Source organism: Charadrius vociferus, unplaced genomic scaffold (genome assembly GCF_000708025.1).
Source record: "Charadrius vociferus isolate BGI_N301 unplaced genomic scaffold, ASM70802v2 scaffold858, whole genome shotgun sequence".
Lineage (NCBI taxonomy): Eukaryota > Metazoa > Chordata > Aves > Charadriiformes > Charadriidae > Charadrius > Charadrius vociferus.
In genome coordinates, this window is record NW_009649724.1 from 3,979,260 (window position 1) to 4,004,349 (window position 25,090).

Sequence of the window (25,090 nt, forward strand, 5' to 3'; positions counted from 1 at the left end):
GTGACCTGCCCAGGATGACTAGAACTTGCTGGGCTCTCTTGCAGCTCAGACTTTGTGAACGTTCTGGTGGTGGGACCCATGATTTCCTCCTGCCTTCCAAATGCGCAGCTCGTGGTGGTGGTCCTTGGGGAGCTGGTCATTCTGGGGTTGCAGCAGGCACCTGTCTCAGGGTCTTTTCTTTATTTGGAGGTCTTACGTGGCTGTGACCCATAGGTCCATCGAGACCTACCACTGCTTCCTCTGACACTGTGGACTCTCTGGTTTGAGGGTTTCTGGTTGACACAGCCCATCCCTGGGAGTAACTTCAGTCTCCTCTGTGCAGTTGGGCCCAGGATGGCGACAGAACCACAGTCCCTCCTCGTTGACCTGGGCTCGGACGCGGTCTTCAACTGTGCCTGGACTGGGAACCCATCTCTCACCATCGTCTGGATGAAGCGAGGCTCAGGCGTGGTGAGAATCGTTGCCGGGGCGGTGGGGAATGGCACATTTGGGGCATGAAACTACGTTGAAGCTCCCCATCTGGGAGCAAAGCCCCATACCTATGGGCTGGGAGCTCCTGGCTGGACAAACGCTGGACCTCCAAGGCTCTTCCAAATGCAGGGGACAATGTGGCATTGCAGAGCGGTGGCTCCCAGGCTGTGTGGGTCTGCAAAGGCTGCGGTGAGTGTCCCCAGTTAGTCCAGAGAAGTGCATTAAGCAACAGAGGCTTTCTTGGTTTTGTAATATTTTGGATGAAAGCGTGTGTGAATCCGTGAGGCGTTTGGGTGGCAGGCGGGAATGTCGGGCCTGGAGTTTGGGAGAGGCAAAGGGAAACTCGGACTCCTGAAAATCAGTGCCGCAGAGGAATGGAGGCAGCGAGTTGTCTCTGACCCTGCCCCGGCAAGTCCTAGCGGAGCCACCTTCCGCAGCGCACGCAGAAGGAGAATTGATTCCCATGATGATGAGCAGAAGGGTTGAACAAAGGCCGGAGCACCACTTAACCTCTGGCTGACGGGTGGCGCTTCTGCAAATCTCCCGCAGAAGGGTGGTCCTTTCTGGGACGGTCTTTTTTGGCCGCAGAGCTGTGAGCTCCCACAGGAACGCCTTCACCCCAGCTCCCCCTCCAGGCTGCTCAAGGTTGGGGGAGGCTGGATCTGGCCCAGCAGACGTCTCCGCGTCTCTTTTGTCCTGAAGAAGCGTAAGGAGCTTTGCAAACATTAATCGTGGCTCAGTCAGACGCTCTGATCCCCTCTTTACAGACAGGAGGGCCGAGCAAAGCCCCGTTAAGAAGCTGAAGGAGGGCTGAGACGTGAAACTCTCAGGTTTGAGTTTGAAAAGCGTCTTTCAGCTTCAGCTGGGCAGATGCATCCTGAAATCAATGAGGCAACGCTGACTTAGGCAGCTCCAGACGAGGTGTCATCGGAGAGCTGGACTCCCAGGGGAGTGAGAGGAACGGGCCGAGGCGCTCTCCTCACCTCCGCTCCCCAGGCACAGACCGCCGAGGGCAGCGGACATTGAGGCGTCAAGCGCTGGGGTATTTTTTCCGAACCGTAACGACCTCAGCGAAGACCATCTCCTGGGAAGTAATTAGACACTTGGGAGAGCTGATGGCTCGAATCAGCTAAGGAATCCCAGTGGGTCAATAATCCCTGGGCGGTTTCCCATCCTGCAGCTGCAGTTGTTGTTGCTTTGGGATATTATCATTAGAGGCAACGCGCTCACACCGTAGGCTGCCGTTTCATTTTCTCAAAGCCGCTGGAGCGTACAGGCTGGCTGAAAGGAGCCGTGCACAGCGAGGACGAGGGCTTCCCGCCCCTCGCGATCCAGCCCAAACCAGCGTCGGGGCGAAGGCTTGCCTTGGCTAACCGGCAGCGCGCAGGCAGAGCAGCCTTCTCCCTTTTTATTTGGCTCCCTCTAGCTGACTTAGAGCATCTCAGGGCTCAGGACGGACCCACCGGCTGGTTTAACCTGGCGGAGATGCTCGTGCTGACCAGCAGAGCCACCTCCGTCTCCCTCGAGGGGTACTGGCAGGGGATGCTGCTTTGTAAAGCCCCAACCATCGTGGTGGGATGTGGCATCACGGCTGCTTTTCTCCCAGCCCCTCCGCTTTCGGAGCCAGGTCAAGCTCCCACAAAGATGACCTTCTTTCCTCCTACTTTTCCCAGAAGGAAACAAACCAGGGACACAAGAGAGGATGAGGGCAAATAAGCAAAGGCATTTGCATGGAAATCTTCGCAATGGACGCTAAAACAGTGGGTTTAAAAGGGATCTGAAGATTGCTGTCTCTGCCTCATGCCGGGTTCGGGGTGAGACCCCCATCTTCTTGCTCTAGGGAGACCCAGATCCATGTCCCACCGCCGCTCGGGGCTTTGCCATGAGCAAAAGGTCCCGCAGGCATCAGCTGTGGGGGCAGCAATCAGCAGAGCCCAGGGCTCACCGAGCAAGAGGGTGCTGGGAGGAAGGAGGGGTGATGGACTGGTCCCTGCCTGCAGGGAGAGAGAGGGCAAGGACAACCGGGAGGAAATAGCCACCGGGCATGAGTTTCCAGGGAGGTATTAGCCAGCAGGCATGAGTTTCTAGGGAGGAATTAGCCACCAGGCATGAGTTTCCAGCATGGAAACGCATTGCTCCGAAAGCTGCTATTTGTTTTTAGACCGGCCACGTGTTTGTTTTTTTTTTAAATACCACCAGTGCTGAGATTCTGCTGACAGCCTCAGCCAGATCTCTCTGCTTCAGCAATTTTCAAGGTTTAATAAAGGTGCTTATTGCACTGCCAGGGCAGGAGGGCGGCGGGGCTGATAGCCGCATTGCAGCCGGTCCGTAGGGAGGGCTTGCCAAAAGCAGCTGAGATTTCCCTGGCTATCCAGACCCGGTTCCCAGGGGGCTGCCAGCTCTCCAGGTTGGTCTCCCACCACTTCGGGGTTGGAAATCCCCGAGTCAATCCTGGCAGCCTCTCCTGCACCCGCGAAGGTGGAAACGCACGTGTGGAGTGCGGTTCTCTCGAAGGCTTTTCTGCTCCGGGTTACGAGGCTGTTGTGCCACTGCAGCCACCAACATTCTTCTCCTGTATCTTGAACTTCGTGCAAAACTGCAGGTTGTGAAAACTCAAATGAATAGGAACAGGTCTTATATTTCCTCCTCCCCCCCAAAAAAGTTGTTTCTTTATTCCTTGGCCAACAGCAGTAAGTGATATTTCCATGCTACGTAAGACTTTGGGCTCATCATTCATTTTCCCTGGGCTGCCCTGGAGCTTGTAACTCACGCCTCTTGTTCTACTTCGCATCACCCCCGCCCTGAAAGCAACCCCCTCCTCTCTTCCAGGTCCTGAGCAATGAGAACAAGCTGACCCTGAAGTCCGTCCGCCAGGAAGACGCTGGGAAATACGTGTGCCGAGCCGTGGTCCCGCGGGTCGGCGCCGGGGAGCGGGAGGTGACGCTCACCGTCAACGGTACCTCTTGCTTTCCTTTTGCTATTCCGTCCTGCCGTCTTACTGCTTCGTTCCTCTTGCTCTGACAGCTCGCGGTGCCGAATTATCCCCTGGGATATTTGCTTTCGGAGCAAATCCCACCCACAGTTGGATCAGGGAGGGTCCTGCCCTGGCCGGCAATACGAGAAAATTGGATTTCACATTCGTTTGCCTGGGGATGCATGGGTTAAAGCAAAAAAAAAAACACCAAAAAACCAACATTATCTAAGACCCGCTTGGTTCCTTATTATCAACAGGGGTTTATTGAGTAGTTGGGAGCTGACGTCTTTAAATCTTTAATAGATTTATCTTGCAAAACCCTTGCAAGGTCGGAGAGCACTGTTGTCTCTGTTGTACAGCCAGAGAGCTGGGAATTGAGCCTGGATCCGAGACCGGCAGCCTAATCACTCTGGCAGAGCCCACGTGAGGATACCTGTGAGAGACACCGGTGCTCTAGAGCTCCTCCGCGGCTGCTCGGGGCTCACCCAGCACGGTGGCAGGAGGTGGCCCGGACCCTCACTCCCGCACAGGAGCCGGGAAGCGCTCCAGAGCCCTGGAGTTCAACGGTGACCTGGCCCGGACCCCGCAGCAGCCGATAATGAATTTCAGCCTAAATACGGAAGGGAAAAGAACAAAATAGAGTATGAATTTTGCATTGTCTCTCACCTGTGTGACAAACTGGCAGGCTTCAGTCACCGCTCACCGTCACAAAGAGAAGAAAATGAGCAGGGAAGCGGCACAGGCGGCAGCAAGCGTTAATTTTAAATGCAGATAATGCTAGAAAGGGAAGCCAAGGGCAACGCAGCGGGGGACTGAAAACCAACCACTCCCTTGACTTCAACTCAGCTCCTCGGCGCCTGCACGCTCCTTCCCCGGCGACTGCTGGGTTTTAATTACAATTAAACTAGCTCCTGGAAAACAAAGCAACAAATTAGCACAAACAAAGAACCTGCTCCTTTCCTGACACCTACCAGGCACGTCGCTGCCTTGAACGCAGAGCAAAGCGCTCGGCAGGCTCAGGGCCGTTCGGAGCGTGCGGCGTGGAAAAGCTTCTCTCGAGAGCTTTGCAGCTTACGCCGCCGCGGAGCTTTTCACCTTGCAGAGCTGATGGGGAAGGAAATGAAATCCATGCCGTATGGTTGTGCGCTCAGCTTTGAGCATCTCCCGGGAGCCGCCTGCCTGCGGCATCCCATCCCCACTAGAACGTGCTGCCGGGGGGATCCGCAACCCCAAGGTGACAACGGTGGGACACGCCATCACGAGCGTTGGACCCTACGCCAAGGGAGAATCCCACACCTCCAGGTCGAGATGGTCTCCTGGCTCTCCAAGCTAGGAGAACCCAAGTGGGCAAACCCCAGAGCAGCGTCCCCAGGCCTGACATCCACCAAGCACCAGGGCTTGGCATCCCGTCCTGCTGCTGGAGCAGCTCTCCGGCTCCGGGAGCACGGCACGCTGTGTCTAATCCAGCTAATGAATTCTGCTGAAAGTCTTTTCCGCTGTCATTTGAGAGGGAAGTTGAACGCCTCATATTTTCAAGTGATTTTAAATCCAGAGGGTGATACAATTGTCTTGGTATTACCAGGTGCCTTTCTCCGTGGGCTGGGATTCGTCACAGTAGAATTAGGCATTTAGAAGTGTCTGTTGTGGGCTGGCTCCACAGGCTGATCGGCGCACACGGGCTTCGGGCGGCTCATCCGTCCCACCGAAAGCGCAGAGACCCCGACTGAGGGATCTTCATCCCACCCAGTCTGAGCCTGCAATCCCACCTGCAGCAGCCCCGTCTGCTCTCAAAATGGTCAGGAATGGCAGCAGCGTGATGCTGGGGTGGGAGAGCATCCTCCTGCCCTCGCTGCCAGCGGGTCTCGCTGCCCTCCCCACCGGCAGCCTCGCCGGCCAGGTCTGCGCTTGCAGAGAGCAGCCCATCCCCGCGCCAGAGCGCGAGGCCACCAGCCTGAAAGGAAGCAGATATGATTCAGAGTCTTGTTAATGGGAAGAAGGATTATGCAAACGAGCAGCGTTTGGCAGGGCCGGAGCAGCAGAGGCAAGGAGGAAGCGAGGAACTGTTGGTGCCATCATAAATCAGCAGCGGTCGGATTTACGGCCCCTGCACGAGCCAAAGCCTCTCGATGCTCCTGACTGCACACGAGCCTGGTTGAAGCTCCCACCTCGGGAGGAGAAGCACCCCAAGATCACCTTCACGTCAGGATCGCCTGCGGTACGGTCTGTCGGTGCATCGTGAGGGCTTGGCAGGGGCTGCTGAGCAGGGACCACCAGCCCTGCCTGTCTTGCTGTGCAAGCAAAGGTGTGTTAGAAGGGCTGGACAACCCCAGGTGGATAATTCAGGACTGAATTTGCCTGGGGTTCACCCCAACAAGCAAGGCCAGCCTGCTGGAGAGCTGGGAGCAGAGCAGGGGCTGACCTGCTTGGGTCAGGAGAACATCAACGGTGTCCCCGTTGAGGGCTTCACCGAACGTGTGTCCACCACTGCTGGAGGTGGGGACCTCAGGATGGTCCCTCGCAATAGCGGGCAGCACGAGCCAGCCCGGGGCTTCTACAGGAAGCAAGGAGTTAAACCAAACTCTCCTGCCAAACCATTTCCAACTCGAGAGGAGAGGTTCAGATGGACTCGAGCAGCCCGGAGAAGTCGAGGCCATCCTTTCATTCCTCCAAGGCTCCCGAGTCAGCAAGCTGCCTTCTCTTTTGTGCGAGCCGCCAGGACCGCACAAATAAATTGGCACCGGCGTGCTAAAAATAACCGCAACCAATAGCTCCATCATTTATATCCATAGCAACATTGTTTAAAGCCTTTTTCCTGCCCGTGGGCTGTCTCACACTTAGCGCTGAATGCCAAGCCGGAGATTGGCAGCTTTCATAAGGAGCCAGAGCCTGGTGGAGAATCAAACGCCGGCCCCAAATGTGAAGAGGCTGCAACTTCATGCTATTATTTCTGAGCGTGTTCATCTCACAAATGGTCTTTAGTCATAGGCTATTATCATGATGATAAGCCGTCGACTCTGAACTCCTAAAGCAATAATAAAACCCAAAGCCGTTGGCATTTGTGCCATTTAAAATCCACTCTCCTTGGGGAAAATGATCCTTTTAATGATTATTAAGCCATTTTTCTCGAGCGTCACCCAGTCTTGGAGCGCTTCCAGAATTTATAAGTAACACACAACCGTTGAAATAGAAAGAAAATGGCTTTTTTTATATTTATTATTTAGACCTGGCCTACAGATCCCATCGCTGCTCTTGCCTCTGTTGGCTTTGGGTTCATCAGTGATCAGGGCAGGTGAGCAGGAGGATCACCTAGCAGATGTTTAGCTAGCCAAGAAGCTCATCCCACATGCCTCGTTGCCACCCTTGGAGGATGACACGACCAAACGGGTCCCCATCGCGTCTCCCATCCAGCAGGAAAAAGCCCCAACACGCGTTTAGGGCCATCTGCCCATCAGACTTGGCTGTCGGCATGGTTCTGCTCCTGCACCAGACATGGGGAGGGAAGGCCAAGGCTAGCTGACGTTGCCACCTTGGGCGTGCTTGGAAGGAGCTATTTCACGAAGGCAAAGTGCCGTTTGCATCCTCCTAAAGGGAGGAATCAGCCAAACTCTCCTGAGATCCCGGCCAGCGCTTCTGAAAGATGGGCTTTGAGAGATGGATAAATGAGAACGCACGCCTTGGGAGCGTCTTGAAGAAGAGCATTTGGGCAGAAAACCGCAACAAACTGTCTTTTTTTTTTTTTTTTTCCTTTTGCTGATAAAAAGGGGCACAAAAGTTTCCACTGACATACAGCTATGACCATTACATCGAAACAAGTCCTGACCTTCTCCTTCACGCACAGCTCCTGCTATTACCAATTTGGACGGCGGCTCACTCGCAGCAGTAATTTCCTGAGCTGCCAGAACCGTGTTTCTGGTCGCTGGTCAGCGAAGTGCACTTCACTGAGCTGGTTTGCCGAGCGTCTCACCTTGGAGCATCATAGGGAAGGAAGGATAGGGCTGTGTCCCGGTGGGAAGTGTCTGGAGAGAAGTGAAAGTTTGGTACAGGAAGGTGTTAATGAGATAACTGCGATTGAATGAATGCACCAGAGTGAAGAATTTAGGATTTTGGTACATTTTTGTGCCTTCTGCTAATTCATAAACGGGGTTTTGGGATGAGAATCAGCCAGGAATACCCAGTTTCTCCCCATTTTACCCCATATCCCTGTGACTTTTCGTAGAGGAACACCTCAGCTGCAGGGGGCGGGAAGGAAGAAAACGGGAAAAGTTTTACAAATCCACAAAGGATGGATGGATGGATGGATGGATGGATGGATGGATGGATGGATGGAGCAAGCTCTCCCGCTCTGACCATCCCAGAGACCTGGGCCCAAGACCCGACTGCGGTTGTCCTCAGCAGTGTGTTGGTGTCTTGTAGCCACTCCTGTTGCAGCTTTTCCACTTTGCGTGGCCAGTCCGGAGCCCGATGGTGTTTGCAGCGCGTTTGCACGTCGCTCCGCGCACGCGTGCGTGGGGAGGGCATGACGGCAAGGCTGTATTTTCTGACAAACCCAGCCACAGGCTCGAAACCAGGAGCGACAACCCAGAGTGAACATCCGAAATAGCTGAGCTGGGGCGAGGGGACATCTTCCAGCCCCTGCCTCCTCCTTCTCCCTGCTCTGCGCTGCCTGCCTGCATCCCGCTGCCTGAAGGCAGCCCGGCTTGTTGCTATTTTCTTTTCTGCCAGCAGCAAGCCGCTCACAGAAATGCAAATCTGCTTTAATTAAGGAGGGTAATAAACAGCAATTAGCATCCCAGCTCTGGTGCCGCTCCCTTGGGGTGAACCCCTCTTCGGGGGGAGGTGTCCGCCCCCCGCAGGACTGTCGGAAGAATGGGGGGGACACTGATCCCATCAAGCCACACTCTCCTTTCCAACCCCTTTTCTCCCAGCTGTGTCTTCAGGATGTCCATTAAGGCAGGACAAGGACATTTCCCTTTAGAAGCCGGCTCAGCCGATGCGTTCGGCCTCGTATCGCTCAGGGAGAACCTTCTCCCAGCCAGGCTGGGCTCCTGCGACATCCCAACAGTGCAAGCGAGCCCAGCTGATGGGGTCCCAAGGTTTTTCCAGCAGAAGTTTCTCCACCGGATCGGGCAGGCTCATTGCAGGTCACTGATGGTGCTTTGCAGGTAGCAGCTGCCCATCAGTGCCTCCTTCTGCCCTCCTCCCACTTCCTCAACCCCCTGGGGAGCAATTAGTGTAACGATTGCTTAACAAACCCGGGAGAGCGCAGAAGAGGAAGACCAGGTGGGCTTTTGCTTTGCTTTTGGAGCAAACAGCCCATCTCAGGAGCCAGGTTCGCCAAGGAGATTTCCACAGGGTGACTTAATCGCCGTCCAGCGTCAAGGATGTGGGAGCAGAGATGGGGAGACCCTGGTGCTTTCTAGAAAACCAGCAGACCCTTAAAGCAAAGCCCCCACTCTGTGTTCTTCCTCACCACAGGAGGCGAGGGAGCTGTTGCTCCATCCCTGCCCCTCAAAGGGGGACTCTGATGTCCCTCCTTGGCCCTGCTGTCACCCCCCAACATTGCCACCGGTGATGCAGGCACCTATGCGAGATGCCAGCAGCCCTCTCCTCTCTCTTGCAGGGCCGCCCATCATCTCCAGCACCCAGACGCAGCACGCTCTGCACGGCCAGAAAGGGCAGATCAAGTGCTTCATCCGCAGCACCCCGCCGCCGGACCGAATTGTGAGTAGCATCCCATGGGGCACGGTGGGTGCCCCGCACACCTTAGGGTGCCCTAAAGCGGGCAAATCTGCCCCCCAGGCTGACCCCTCTCTCCTGCTTGGCAGGCTTGGTCCTGGAAGGAGAACGTGCTGGAGTCTGGGACCTCTGGGCGCTACACGGTGGAGACGGTCAGTACGGATGAAGGCGTCATCTCCACGCTGACCATCAGCAACATCGTCCGGGCTGATTTCCAAACCATTTACAACTGCACCGCCTGGAACAGCTTCGGCTCCGACACGGAGATCATCCGGCTCAAAGAGCAAGGTGGGCATCGCTGAGGAGCCGGTGGGGGGTGTCAGGCAACGGGAATTAGCACCTGGCCGGGCTGTAAGAGTGGGGAGATGCTGTGAGAGGCAGGAGATGCTCAGAAAAACTCAAAAAAAGGAAAGTAGGAAGGACGGTGAAAATGCTCCGGCTGTGCTAGCTGTAAGATTGCATCCTTGGGGTACCTGGTCCTGGCAGAGGGTCGGGACGTGGGACAAGCCCTGCAAAGTCTCTGCTTGATACGGTATTGCCCCACTTTGCCTGTCCTGCTGTAGTTGGAGGGCACGGGCCGATCCCGCACCCCTGGCTCCCTGCCCCACGGCACTGCCGCAGGCTGGAGGATCATTTATAACCTTAGAGAAGCAGGAACGGCTGCTCCTCCCAGACCCCGCTGCGCCACGATGATAGGAGTGGGAGGAAGGTGTTAGGGCTGGTGGCAACCTTCCACCCTGGTCACCAGCCACCAACACGATGCCAGCACGTGTTTTGAAGGGCTGGGCTTACCCACCCAGCCTCGAAGGCACCTCGAGCCATTCCCAGGGGATGGCCAGGGGGATTTCCACTCTCGGGGCTCTCCATAGCGAGGGAGGGAGATGGCTTTTGTGAGGAACGCTTAGCTCCTGGAGGGACTCCAGTTCTCTTCTATTTTATTAAATGCCAGGGCAGGCAGGTGGATTGTTCTCATTAAGCCGTGATTTATAGGCAAGGCTGCCGTCCAGATTAAATCAGAGCTAAATGAACCCCTTAAAATTAGCCTTGGGCTTCTTCCAATGCAAACAGAGCCAGTGGTTTTTCCAGGTCGTCTGCCAGTCAGCGGGAGCGCTCAGCGGCATGCCTGGGTCCCGGCGGAGGGTGGCCGGGCAGCCGAGTCGGGTCGGAGCTGGCAACGCAGCATCCAAGTCCACAGCCGGCTCCGCATCCGAGATCCGAGCATCCCTGCGAGGCGATGCAAGGGGACATCCCTGCCCTAGGCAGGGGGACGCCGTAGGGTGGCCGAGGATGCCGTAGGGTGGCAGAGGACACCCCCTTCATGGGGACATCCCTGTGCTCGGAGCGGAAAGCGGAGCAGAGGGCTGAGCGCTCAGGAAGACCGGCGTGTGCGCTTGGGCTGTGCAAGGCTGTGGACACTTGCTTTATTTTCAAACAGGTACGGAAATGAAATCAGGAGCTGGTATTCAAGCAGGTATGGAAATCATGAGCTGACGGTGAATGTGAATCGTCCCCAGCCGTTACCACACCTGAGGACTCGACGTCCTCCTCCTCCTGGCCCGGCAGCTTTCCGGCAGGGCAGGCAGGGCTGGGCAGGGCAGGAAGGGGCGTAGGAAAGCCGCAGGGCAGTGACTGGGGCACGGACTGGGAAACTGGAGCGGTCTGGTCTCCGCTCTGCCACTGACCCGCTCTGCAAAGCAACGCTGCCTTTCTGTGCCCCAGCTCCCCAGCCAGAGAGGGGGATAATATTACGCAGCTGCGTTTTAAAGTGCTGCGAAAGGGACCACTTAAGTGCTATTACGGGGCAAAAAAAGAGGGAGAGGTACAAGTTTCCAGGGTCGTTCGCAGACATCAGCTTGTCTCAGCATCCTGGGAGAGCGCGAGCCAGCAGCCAGAGCAGCGCTGAAGGCGTATTTGGGCAGATGCTGCGGGATGTGCTGCCCTTGTTCCTGCCTCATCTTCTGTGCCTGAGCAGGGTTTATGGGGGAGAGCGTAGCCAGCAAACTGCTCCTCGACAGCTCGCCCTTCTCTTCAGGACACGATTTATCATCCCAGCCGCTGGTCCCTGTCACTGCCCCTTTGCAGTCACCTTTTTTTTTTGCAGCCCAGGAGAGCCCCAGGCACTTTCCCCACCCCGTTCCCTGCATGATCCCCCATCATCTTCAAGCAGCGTCATTCACCATCGCTACCTCCTTCTCGCTCAGCTCCGCATCGCAGATCCCGCTCCCCAAAAGCGGAGAACCAGCAAGCGCTCAGTCTCCTGTCTCCTCACCCTCTTGCTCCGCGGTCCCCACTTGCAAAAATCCCACAGTGAGTTCCCACCAGCAGCGGGAGCACTGCCTAGCAGGTGACCTCAGCCTACCCGGACAAGAAAATCCCAGTTTCTTCTTGCTGTGGCTCAGCTGGTGTGTTGGAGGATGCTGGTTTTAGGATGAGCTCCTCGGTGCAGCTGGAACCAGCTCCACATCTGGTAGTGGAGCTCCAGCATCTGGTACTGGAGCTCCAGCTCAAGGCTGCAGAGCGCTCAAGGGACTTGCCTTTTCACGGCGCGGGGGGGGGGACCCAGGGGAATTCCGGAACCGGTGAGCACTGTCAGCGGGTTTGGTGGTCCACTCAGTGGTGACTCATGTTGCCAGTGGCCCAGCTTGAGAGATAAGGGACACATCAAGGGACCAGCAGGCCCAGGCAGAAAATTCATGAGCGAGCCCGAAACTGAAAAGCATCAGCATAAACCACCAACCGAATCACTTGAAACAACAAGCTAAGCAGGGAAGATTAAAGGCTCTTTTTAGATCAAATGTGAGCCAAAGAGGCTGAACTCAACCTTTTTTTTTTTTTATCACCCTGCAGTTCTCAAAGTTGGGCTCAGGACCCACGAGGCCTCACGGTCACCGCTAAAGGGTAACATGAATTGGCTTTATAACTCCCCTGCCCCAGCAGGGATTTAGATAGCAGTGAAGAAACCCTTTGCTGACTACACGGGAAAGATGCTGGTGGAAGTATGACTCCTCCCAGTCCCACCAGTAAAGGAGGCGTGCCCCTTAGAAAGGCTGAAAGTCACAGGCGGGATCTGTGATCTCAGGTCCGGGATGAAATTCGTGATCAACACCAGCTCCACGCCGGTGGACAACGAGAAATCCTTGTCACCCCATCAAGTGTCAGCCACCAGGCTGCCGGGCTTTGCTTCTCAGCAAACGTGTCCCATGTGTCCCCGTGGTCCAGCAGCATTCACGTCCCCCGCCCGCACAGACCAGGAGGAAAGAGGACCACCTCTCTGCATCCTTTGTTCCCTAAATTCATCCCACCCGTTTCCAAGGCAGGGCCCCCAAGGAGAAAAGACGCGTTGGAGGAGTGCAGGAAGGAGGTGAGGACACACTCACCCGACTTAGCCGGAAAGGGTTACCCCTCTTTTGGCCCGCTGGGGGTTCACAAGAGCCTATGGGGTGTTCAGAAAGAACAGGAATGGGGACCTATAGATACATACTGCTTTCGGAGAGATGGTCTTCGGGATGCGGTTTATCATCCCAGCCAGCGAAGGCGATTTGTGGTACCCACAGCTCCGGTGTCCTGCGAGTGGGAGCGCTGCCTGTGGCTGCCTGGCAATAACCCAGAGAGCCGGCACCAACCCAACCCTCGCCGTTAAGTAGGAGTTGGGTTTTGAGGGACCGGAGGAACTGAGCAGGGAGATAACAAGGCTCTTGGGCTGCGAATCTGACCCTCTCACCGTAAACGGGATTTCATATTCCGCCTTCCCCGCACCTCGCAAGCTGCCGCCTGGATCTGGGCGAATAAATCAGCTTTGCTGCCTGAGCCACGGTCTGAAAGCCCCGCCGGGAACCCAACTGTACAGTTATTGTAGGCAGAAGGATGCGAGCGCCTAACCTGCGCTCTGCGGCAAGCTCTGCTCCGCCGGGTCGCCTCCGCAGAGCCCTGCCCGCACATCCCCACCCCGCAGCCCTCGCCCGCCTGGCCTCTGCTCGTCCCTCCCCTCCCAGTCCCTGTAGCACCCTCAGGGGTCGAGGAAACCGAGGGCGAAGGCGGGAGATGGGGATATAAAACAGGCAGAGGCTGTGAGTGATGGCTCTCAGGTTAATTCATCCGTATATACTTCCCGGTGTCAGCTAAGACAGCCGCAGGGAGGCTCGGTGCCCGACTCCATCCCTCCATCCCAGCTCTAACCTTTCTCCCAGCCTGCCCCGACGCCGTTTCCCTTTCTTAATAATATTCACACGCCGTCTTCTTTTTGCACTTTTCATCCTTTAGAGCTACTCGTTCATTAACCCGCAGGGTGCTGTCGAGAGCAGTTGTTAGCCCGCTCTTCTGGCTCCCTCCTCTTCTCGCCCTCCCAGGGGAAACTGAGGCACAGAGAGGTCAGAGCTCGCACAAATTGCAGCGTGCGCCAGCGTCCCACGGGCAGCCCGTGCTGGTGTCACCTGCGCAGGGACGAGGGAGCGGGAAAGGAGGTCCACTCGGCCCCAAAACCCTCCCCAGGCTCATCACCGAGCCGCTTTCCGGTAGCCGGGGGTGGGTCCCTTGGGGGAAAGCCGTCTCTCCGACCTTCATCCCGGCTTCATGCTCCCTCTCCTTCCTCTTGCAGAGTCAGTGCCGATGGCGGTGATCATCGGAGTGGCCGTGGGGGCTGGCGTGGCGTTCCTGGTGTTGATGGCCACCATCGTCGCCTTCTGCTGTGCCCGTTCCCAGAGGAGTAAGTGTCTCCCCGGGCCCCCCGCTGCATCCCTTCGGGTAGGGCTGGGGTGGGAACCGGGCAGGGGGATCATCAGGGTGGGCTGCAAAGAAATCAGAGGTTGAATTTACTGATGTGGCGCCGGCGCAATCTGCTCCTCGTGTTGGTCTTCCAAATGGTCGGCGCCACTGGGCTGCTGACGGCAGGGAAAGGGAAAGGGTTTCGGAGAACGTGGGAAAATATGTCACAGTCGACACTAATCCCTGTTAACAACACAGGAGGCGTGCAGGGGTGTCCTGGGGGCGAAGGGATTGCAAAGGAAGCTGCTTTTAATCCCTCCCTTGGAGACATCCTGACGTCCAAGAGCGAGAAGCGTCCTCGCCGTGCCGCGTCGGGGCTTAAAAACCCTCCTCGGTTCACGCTCTCTCTTCTGCTTCTGGTTCAAGTCCGTTTTCTCAATGTAAAATGCGTATTTCCAAGTGGGAAATTAGAGCCAGCTGAGGGCTTTTACATGGGACATGTGGGTTTTAAAGCCTGGCTGCGGTGGGAATACAAGTTAAAGCGACATTAGAGACGCAGGTAGAGGAGAAGGAGGAGTAAACAGCGTGGCGTCGTGTTGCTTCATTAAAAAAACCACCGGGAAATAAAAGGAGGATTGTTGGCTAAATGAAAAGGCATCAAACCAGCGTGATTGTCTGGAGCATCTCAGGCCGCGGGGGAGAAGAGGAGATACTCGACGGTGCTCCGGGCTCGGGGGACGCACGGTACGGATGCTGCGACGCCAAGCTCTCTGTGCGTGTGCCAGCAAACCCAGTCACTTCTCTTTTTCTGCTTATTTTCCCCCTGTTTCTCTTGATCGTTTGCACACCAATCAAAGACGCTGGGCTCCTCCTGGAGTTGGGTATGAACGTACGGCCTCCCGCGGCAGAAATGTGTTTAATTTTAAGAGCGATAATGATGCCTTTCCCTGGTTTTTTGAACTCTTGCAGCCTCCGTTAGCGAGTATTAACAAATTAAATGGCGGGGCGGTCATTAATCTTGCTTTTTGGGGAAGGATTGCGAATGGAAGGGACCCAAGATCGGGGCAAAACCGTGTTACCATGTCAATGGCCAGATGTCACCGGCCGTGTTTTCCCCACGCCGCATCATTTGGAGCAGGGGGGAGAGCATGCGGTTCGTTATCTTCCTCTTATTTGATGTAATCAGATGGTGCGGGGTTCTTTACAGGACAAACGATTTAACGCTAATGCCGTGACAACAGATGAGAGACGTGGAGCAAGTGCCCGGTTCTAGAACACCTCACAAGGTGGAAGCGTGCAGAGGGTGGGGAGGACTTGGGGGACAAAGTAAAGCTTGTTCTTCCAAGAGGGGACAACCCCATCCCACCCAAATGCCTTGTGTGATCCGTTCCTTGGATTGCCGGTGGTAAATCAGGAATAAAAGGCATTTTCCTTCCTAGGGGTGGGAGGATACGTACAGGGAAGAGGGTACTGGGGACGTGGTGGCATGGCAGTGTTTGAAGTCCCTTTTCTCCGCCGTGTTTCCAGCGCTGTCCCGCTTAGAAAGGACTTTTTAGTTTCTTATATGCAACGAGCTGCTGGATCTGGGCATCATCCCAGCGCGCTCCCTGCCCCGCTGCTGTCCTTCGGCACCTCCTGCAGTGTAGGATGCTGCGGAGTCCCTGGTGGCCCTGTCCTAGGGAAAGGTCTACGGTGTCCCTGGAGCGGAGCGCGGGTCCCTGTGCTTCCCACAGGGCTTCTTTGCTACTTCGCTTCGGGATCAGAGCAAGCAAGCTGGAAAAGGGCATCCACGGGATCAGCCAAGATGCGCTCCCCGATCTCCGTCCCCTCCCCAAAGTGACATAGGAGGAGGAACAGCTCAACCTTTCCCGGGGAGCTGGACCCAACCAGGGACACCAGTTTGGTAACAGACGCTTTGCCGGGTGCTCACCGGGGCTGATGCTCGAGAGGAGCGGGATGCCGTGATGCTCACGAAACAAATCCTGGGTGCAGGTAGGGGTACTGGTGGTGGTGGGACCACTCGGTCCCCCATCACGTGGCTCCAAAAGCCGCTCGGAGCTGCCAAAACAGGGTACCTCCCTGGTTTTGGGAGGAGCTGGGAGCATCAGCAGCTAAACCAGCTCTCGAACGACACTCGGGGTGCCAAACCCTGCAGGGCAGGACTGGGCTATCCCATGGCAAAGGGCTTTTATCCCAGTTTTGAGGGTGCTAACGCAAACTGGATGCTGTGGCTGCTATCTCCAGCGGTAGGTAGAAACAGGTAGGTAGAAACACCGGGCTGAGAAGGCAAGGAAAGGACTTTCATCACGGTTAGCGGTGTGAAATCAGCAGAGGTATTACAGAGATCAGCTCAGGAGTGGTGGGACCACGCGGATATCAGGAGGGACTCGTTTCCTACCGGGACGACTGCAGATTCCTCTCCCAGGACAAATACCGGAGCGTTGTTGCGTCATTTAAAACAACAGCCTGCGAACAAAACCCGCCGGCGGGCTGCAGGGACGGCTCCGCACGGCTCCCGGCGGAGGGGACAAGGTGACCCAGCGGTAACTCTGGTAGAAGGCATCTCCTGATGGCTGCAACCGGCCACAGCTGGTGGCACTGGGGGTGGCAATTCCTGGCCTTGCTTTGGGGAAATGCAAGGAAAAGCCAGTGCTGGGCTGGAGCTGGAGGCCATTTCTTACCTGGAAAAGAGAAGAAAAAAAAAAAAAAAAAAGGCTTTACTGCACATCTGTTGTTGTATCTTTGGTGACTTAACGGCCCAGAGTTATTTAAGGGGGAACACTCCTGGGAGAGGATGTGCAAGACGGTAATTAGCTTCTCCTTGTGATTAAAGACGGAGGCTCCAGCGCCAGCAACGTGGTCCCAGCAGGAAAAAAAATACGAAAAAGCCGTAGTAACTTCCCAGCGAAACCCTTTGCCTTGCACCCTGAGACTTGGAGGTGTCTGTGGGGGCCAGCAGGGCCGCAGATATCGAGGGCAGGGGCTGCTGCGCCAGATTAATTCAAGGATGGAGCTTCAAGCCGGTCTCGGTTGCGTGATTCAGTTTGGTTTACCGATAAAATGGCCGTCTCCCCGCGCGGTCCGGCCTTTGCTGGACTGAGTTGGTGCCGGACGCCGTCTGTTCCTTCGGCTGGAGGTAGATCTGACGAGCCCGGCGGTTCAAGGCGGTTTTGGGTCCGGGAGGGTTGGCGCAGCCATCCTGGGAGGCGAGAGCCAGATCGTGGGCTGGAGCCCGGCTTCAAAGCTGGGAACTGTTTAGATCTCGCTGCTCAGATTTGCATCCATCTATCTCTGCTTTTCATCTCGGATTCGCCTGGCCGTTTCTGCTCCTGCTGCTCGGTCTCTTTGGTTTAATTTTGCTGAAATGACTTCTTCAAAGCACGCCTGACACCTTCAGGGAAGGCAGAGAGTCTCTCCAGAAATGTTTCTCTCTCCACCCTGCGTGAAAACAGCCTGCTTGGAGCAGCAGCCAGGGATGATTTTGTCATTCCCAAAGCCCTGGCTACGTCTTTGTTCATTGCTTGGCCTTTTCCATATGTATCTGCACCCCCAAACCTGGGGAAGGCTTTTCTCAGGGGCTTCCCAGTGCCAGGGAAGAGGCGGTACGTCCCTCAGGAGCAGTATTTCATGTGCTCCCCGAGCATACGCTGTAGATCAGAGGTCTGGACAAAGAGCCCACCATCTGTTCGAGCAGTCCTGCTGCAGCCCAACCCCTCTTAACGGCACCATGAGCGCGGCAGGGACTAACCAAGTCCCCGAGGAATTAAAATAGGAACCTGAGCTGCCCAGAGGCGAAGGTTTGCCGTGCCGATACCTTATAGCAATGCAAATACCGCTCCCCCGAATTCTCGGATGCGCTTGTTGAGCCAGGGTTAATTTTCCCCGGTGGGGCTGGACGTGTTCGGCAATCAGTCGGGTCCCTGAGGACGTTCCACGATTGCCTTCCACTAACCCCTTCTCCCTCTCCCTCTTCGTCCAGATCTGAAAGGTGTGGTTTCTGCCAAGAACGATATCCGCGTGGAGATCGTACACAAGGAGCCGGCCTCGGGCAGGGAGACGGAGGAGCACCCAACCATCAAGCAGCTGATGGTAAGGATTTACTACTTCTCCCCGTAAGCAATTACTCTGGGTAAGTGTTTGATGGTAATGAGCCCGGGCACATGTAGTTCAGTGCTGTAATCCCCACTCAAGGCGAGGATGCTCTTCCAAAAATCTTGCTCTTGAGATACACATTCTCCTGCCATAAAACCTCCTCGAGTGAAACTTTGCTAATGAGGAGGGAGAGCTGGGAGAGGTTTATTGCGGGAGCCCAGCTGCCCGCCGGGCTAATTGCAAAGCAAATTTGCCACCTCACGTGGTGCAAACTGCAAGTAGACACGCAATAGGTGAGCACAATATAATAATAAGCTAATTAACCAGCGAGAACTGCGCTCTCCTGGCCGCGCTTTAGGGAGTTAGATGTGCAAAAATAACGTGTGTGCACACAGTTGGTGGCAGATTGGTGTAACCTGGGAGGTGTCACCTTCCTGAGGTGACACCTCTGCCTTTGCCCGAGGGGACCGAAAGACACGGGCAGGGCAAGACGCTGATGGGTGAGAGCCTGGAAAATTCAGCTTCAGCCCGTGGACCGACGCGTCCGTGCGGTTCTGCTCCTCTCGCTGGTGCCACCGCTGTTGGCCGTGTCTCAGCCCTAATTTGCCTTTGCTTTTGCTTGCCGGTGTCATGTCGTAGGTGACAAATACAAGCCGAGCAAATGGCAAGGAAAGGCGAGCCGCAGAAAGCCGCGCGGCCGTAAAAGGTGAGGGGGGAAAAAAAAAAAAGAAAAAAAGCCAATGGGAAAGAAGAAGGGATTGAAGAGGCTGGAGGCTGCTTTGGAGGCTGGTGGGTGCTCTAACCCTTCTGATTTTTTGGGCAGCACTTGTAAGCATCGGTATGCTCTGCCTGCAAAAGCCAATCGATGAATTACCGGTGGAAAGGGAAGGCTGAGTGTCGTAGGGTGGGCAGAACCGATGTCTGCCGGTGGACATGTAGAGCAAGGGAGCCTCGAAATGCCAAGGAGATGGAGATCTGGCGTGTTATCCCAGCACCGCCGAGGTTTCTGCGCGAGACCCTTCGCTGCCAGCAGCGCTTTGCCCCACGGGGTCTGCAGATCCACAGCGGGATTCGCAAGGCTTTACTCGGTGGAAGGACAGAGGAGGCTGGGACGCTGGCTCGGAGCTTCCTCTCCAGAGGAAGCTGTACCACCATCTGGAGAGACAGCGCTCAACAGCGCCAAGCCCAGATCTGGCTTCCAAAGGAGGGGTTGATGGCCCAAATGCCACTCGAGACCTTCACCACCAAGCTGGAAGCACGCACGAAGGCTCAGCAGTGAAGGCACACAAAGGACGTTGACCACCGATGAGTACACGAGGAAGAGGACGGTTGTGGGAGGCCGTGCACGGGATCTTGCAAGACATCGCGGGGACTTTCTTAGATCATTTGCCGGAGCCAGAAGGTGATTTCACAGCAACGTGTGCCCTTGACGAGCCTGGTACCGGAGCCGTGCAGAGCTGCGGTGGGCACGTTTCAATAAGGATGCTGGCAGGATGGAAATGGTGCAGAAAAAAATGACAGCATCGATTTGGTAGCCAGGGGAAAAAATGAGGTTTACAGAGCTCATGTGTTTTAGCTCATCAGCGAGACTTCCGAGAGGTGGTTCTGTTACCACACGGTATAAAGCGTGAACAGGGTAGGCAAAGTTGAGGACTTTCGGATACCGCGTGTCAGAACGTAAGAGCCTGGCTGCTGGACCAAGAGAAGGCGATTCTTCCCCTCTCCTGGCCAAATCCAGGCGCTTTTCCTGAAGATACATCAGCTGGAAATAACACTGTTGGATCCAAGCTGTCCAAGAGGTTGGACAAGATGGTCCGTAGTCTCTGACTCTGACGCTGGGCGGACTTGGCACCAGCTGGGACATCCCACCTGGCAGGGAGAAGACATGAGAGCCCCTTCCCTGCTTGGACCGGAGCCTCCCCATCCTCATTTGCCCATGACAAGAGCAATCGCGGTGAATAATTCCCAATTTCTTCTCTCCTCGCAGCCCCCGGGGGCCCCCGCTCTCTCTCATCCCCCTCCTCGCTGTTTCCAACAGCCGGTGCGAGCATCCTCCTCCGGCCGTTGGAGACCCAGGCTTCGGCTGCTGAACAGATTCCTGCTAAAAGGCTCCGAGTTTGGCAATGAAATGATGGAGCAAGTTAAAAAAAAAATCATCCTTGCTAAAGAGGGGTGATGCGACCTCTCCGGCACCCCTCGCTTGCTCCCTACCCTCACCCCAAGACTTTCCCGCTCTCCCTCCTCCCCGTACCAGCGTTATTTCCCCCACCGCTTCTTCGTTTGCCTTCCCGGGTATTTTTAACCCGGGTTCAACCTCGACTGCATCCTTTGAAACGATCTCCTTGCCCTCAACAATGTTCATAACACCTTGCGGTTTAATATCAACTGCGAATTTCATTACCATGCTGGGTGCTCGCGCGGAGAGATCATTAATGCAGATGTTAACGAAAAGCAAGCCACGCTTGCAAACAGCTCCCCTCTGCTCAACGCCTTTGCTGCTTCGCCATCAGCCTTTTCGCTCCCCAGCCCGGACCCTTGGCCGAGCCCCTGAGGTCCAGCACGGCCCGACCCGCTCCTTCCAAGCTTCGGGAACGGAGATCCACCCCTCTGCACCACGGATGGTGCCTTCGCTCCTCCGTTTCCCACCGCCTCTCCGCTTTGCCGGAGCGTTTCTGGCTGCAGAGCGCCGGCGTGACTTCTTTCTTCCCCCCCGAAATGCTATTGCATTTGTTATTCTCCAGCCATCTGTGACCTCCGCGGCTCTCCGTGCTTTTCACAAATAATTATTCATGCATCTCTAAATTCATTAACACCTTAGGATACACGTCGTGCTGTCTGATTTGCATATGTTCACGTTGTCTCAGCGCCGTTCTCCCCGTTAGCAGTTCTGCCAGGCGCTGCCTACGGGCAGGGGAAAGGCTGCCAGTCCGCGGGGGCCAGAAAGCAAACAGCAGCCAGTGGCTGGAGGCGAAAGAGCCCATTAAAGGGGCTGAGACTGGAAAAAAAAAATAATAATAAATCACAACAGCGGCTTTCTCTCTCTCCTGCCAGGGTGCATCGCATCAGCACGCCAATTCGGCCGAGCCTGATCTGTGATTAGGGGGGTTGAAGGGCATCGTGAGCTCCGCCGTGGCGTAACCTCCTCTGTTATCACGACCGGGGTTTATTCCCGGCTGATTGGACTCCCTGCCTCGGTTTCCCCATCTGGGAAATGGGGCTGATGATCCTAAAGGAGCCGTCCCCGCTGCCGGGAGCAATCGGGATAGAGACGATCCCAAAATGACCGGCAGGCAAGAGCATCCCAGCTCAAAGGGGGTCCAGTGCGGTCAGGTGGACCCCGGCATCGCCTTTGGTTCATATTTGGGGCAGAACAATCAAAATAATCCATCCAGTAGACAAGCTGACGGTCTTTTCCTCGCCCACCTTTCTTTCCTGTCCCCATCCCAAAACCTCTATCCCTCTGCTCTGAGGGATGTTCCCAGTTTGTTCCCAGCCCGCAGATCTGACACCGGACACATTTTCCACTCGAGAGCTCGGCTCAGATCCCCACGGAAGAGGACAAATCAAAAAAGCAGAGGTGAAATTCCCGGTGAGGCTCATTTCTACCTGTGGCCCAGCACTCACGGCATCAGTTCCTCCGCCTGTCTCCCCGAGAAATGTTCCAAGTGACCATGCTTCCTCCAGCCAGGGAGAATCAGAGAATCGTTTTGGTTGGAAGAGACCTTCAAGATCAAGTCCAACCATTAACCCAACTCTGCCAAGTTACCACTAGACTGTGTCCCTCAGCACCACATCTACACGTCTCTTAAATCCCTCCAGGGATGGCGACTCCACCTCTTCCCTGGGCAGCCTGTTCCAGTGCTTGACAACCCTTTCTGTGAAGAAATGTTTCCTAATATTCAATCTAAACCTCCCCTGGCGCAACTTGAGGCCATTTCCTCTTGTCCTATCATGTGAAGAAGACCCACCATGTAAAAAAAATGACTGTGAAAATGTTGGGGATGTACGTTTGCAGCTCATGGCTTGGGCTTTTTGGGGTCACGGCGGAGCTGGGCCACCACGAGGTTTGGACGTTGGCCGTGGACGTCTCCCTGGCTCAAGGCAGGCAACACCTTCAGGTGGTGTGGTCCATCAAGCTAAGCCCTGTACGAGCACGGAGAAGCTGGCGTCCACCCCAGCAAGCTCCCAAAGGAAGAAGGATGCAAGAAGTACAGCAGAACGTACCGCAGGTTGGTACGCATCGCTCCACCACCGCCTGCGCCCAGCCAAACCCCAGCGTTTTTGGGGGGGATGAGGCGACGCAGCTTCACCAGGAGGCACAGGCGCTCGGTGGGAGCTCACATCGCCGGGCGGTCGAGGCAGGAGCCGGCGTTTGAGGGTGATAAACCCTCGGCCGGCTGCGAAATCCCAGCGGAGGGGGTTATATTGTTTCCTCGGCGGCAGCCGGTCCCCGCCGGGAGCAGAGGAAGCCGCCGTCTCGGGAATCTGGTAAAACGCCGTCCCTCGCCCCTGGTAGGGTTTGACCCACACGAGTTTGAAAGTGCTGCCGAGTGGCATCCAATTACCCAACGAGTGGGAAAAGTTATAATTAAACACGGGGGGAGGGAGGGGGGAAGAACCTCCCCGGAGCGAGAGGCCCACTCTCCAGCCTGCCAGGTCTGGATGGATGCGCAGGGACGCGGCCGGGCACTCCGGAGGGAGCAGCGTTTTCAAAAACATATTGTCTCCGCTAATGAAAGCAAAGAATTTAATATCCGGTCTGTCGGATTCGACATCCCGGCTGAAAGCGGCTTCATTTGGCGGCGTTAAATGAGGGAGTGCTCCAGCGGGCGGAGGGTTAGGAGGCACGGCGCTGGAGCTGGGCGCTCTTTTCATAATTTAAGTGCCGTTTCCCTGCTTTGAGACGTCACCTTGATTCGTAGGGACGCGCTGCCTTGGCGGTAGGAGCCAGCGCAGCGAAGCTGATGTGAGGGGAAACTGAGGCAAGGAGTTTTGGCCATTACGGATGCAGTGCGGTGATTACGGATGCAGTTCGTCGCATCCCCGAGCCGTGTCAGTCCAGGAGGGACCAGTGAGGTTTAGGCATGGGGAACGGGGACGGCTTGACACCCCAACTGGTGTGCACTGGTCTTGGAATGGCAGAGGCTGGCGGCGCTGCCAAGCAGGCTTAAATCCTGGCAGGACGTTCCCGGGATTGAGCCGTGCCCTTGGATTCGGCGGCGCCGGCAGGAGGAGGAATGGTGGGCACGCGGCTCTAACGGGCGGCTTCATCGCCAGCCAGCTGCACGGCAGCAACGTGGCCGAAGGACCAAAGCATAGTGGCGGCGTAGCCCAGCTGGAGAAAACCACATCTCCGGAAAAAAACCCAAAAAACCTGTGCGTGATGGTGGAGCATCCCGTGCCAGCATCCGCAAGCGACGTTGCCACGTGCTCGGACATTCCTGGTCTCTTTTTTCATGTATTTCCCTCTCCCCGGCTGCTTCCACGTTCCTAATCCCCATTAATATTGGTAATGGAGTTAACTTTTGTTAACTTTGTTAGCTCGCTCGTGTTTACCCAGCGACGGCGAAGAGAGGAAGGCGAGCTAACGAGCGTCCCGCCGCCTGCTAATTAACGGCGTGAGATCGCATCAGGGCTAAGCCGCCGCGCAAACTTTAATAAAGGTCGCGTTAATGACCGGCTGTAATGCGGGAATTGGAAACGAAGTGATGCAATGGAGCTTTGTGGCCGGCGCTCTCCTCTTGCGCGGGGGCTCGGTGCCCTCTGACGGCGCGGGGGCTCACTGCAAGCCCCGGTGGGGGTGTGGGGATGGCGGTCGCAGCCCCCAAATCCACGGGGTGCAGCCGAACCCGCACCATCCTGCCGGCCCCGGCGAAGGGCAGAGTCCCCACGGGGCTGGAGGAGCATCCCCGTGCCCGGATCGTTCCAACCATCAGCGCAAGAGGCGCCCTAAAATGGCTTGAAACACCCCGTCAATCCCAAATTATTAATTCTAAGGAGGTTTTGCCGCTAGTGGGACCGTTCCCTCTCCGTCTCCGGATCCAGCCCTGATCCGCCACGCCGCAAACCGGCCGAATCCAAGGAGGGGAACGTGGGTTGTTCTCCTTTTCTTCCGCTGGGTTTCGTACGGCTGCGTGCATCCCCACCCCGTGCCTTCGCAGCGATGCTTTAGGGCAGTCAGGGTGTCGCCGGGGCTGGCGCGCGAGAAATAAAAACCCTCCGCCTACCATTTTAATTTAAAATTTAACCCTCAGTGCCGCTTGTATTTCCCCTGCTAAATCAATGGCTGTTACAGGGGTGGGTTTTTTTCCCTAGGAAAACTCAGGTGCTTTAATTTATTGCATTTAATAGCCGTAGCAAAGGCTTTCAGGAGATGAACGGCAAGCGCTGCAGGGTGAATTTCCACAACCGCTTCCCGGTTTAAAAAGGAGAAGAGAAGTTGGGCGATAAAAGAGGATTTTGGGGGGGGGCTGAGATGGGAGCGGCTGCGATCCCAGCGCCGGGGCAGAGAAACCGGGCTGGAGGCGCGCGATCGATACTGGAGAAGATTAAAAAAAAAGGGCAGCTAAGAAATTGGTTGATAATTATTCAGTTTCTGCACAACCCCACTTTGCTGAAGGAAGGGTAATTAAAGCCGTGGTCTAATTAATGTGTACCTTACCCCGCCGCCGCCCCCAATCACGGTCAGCCTTCAAAGGAAAATTAATGAGGTGGAGAGATGGGAGAAGGCAGTACGTCGGGGCGGCAGCATCCTTCTCCGGGGGACTGCGAAGGAGCAACGGGAGTAAAAATTGACTCAAATTAAACCAAAAGGAGCTTCTCCAGCCCCTCCTGACCCGCTGGGCCGGCACAAGTCGTCCCCCAACCCTGCGCTGGCGGCGCCGGGATGGGTAAAGCCTCCAGGAGGCAAATCGTTGAGAAGAGCCAGCGTCGGGTGGGCAAAAAAAAAAGATCAAATTAAGGCTTTCGTGTTAATTACAGCATCGCGGTAATGGCAAAACCATTGGTTGGAACCAATGGCTCCAACACTCGCGGCAGTAGATTTAAATAATTCACTTTCCACGTCAGCCCGGCCTTTTCTGTCCTAAAAAGAGAAGGAGGAAAAAAAACCCCAAC

The 25,090-nt window shown here is 55.9% G+C and overlaps 1 protein-coding gene across 1 annotated transcript in view; it reads left to right on the plus strand.

Annotated features, from left to right (window-relative positions):
- The window catches only part of KIRREL3 (kin of IRRE like 3 (Drosophila)), a 160,299-nt gene that overhangs the window by 134,056 nt on the left and 1,153 nt on the right, over window positions 1–25,090 (plus strand). Inside the window, 8 exon segments of the mRNA XM_009890829.1 lie at window positions 323–450; window positions 3,301–3,427; window positions 9,066–9,166; window positions 9,271–9,469; window positions 10,617–10,652; window positions 13,776–13,883; window positions 17,862–17,971; window positions 19,919–19,960. Coding sequence (XP_009889131.1) covers window positions 323–450; window positions 3,301–3,427; window positions 9,066–9,166; window positions 9,271–9,469; window positions 10,617–10,652; window positions 13,776–13,883; window positions 17,862–17,971; window positions 19,919–19,960 — 851 coding nt within the window.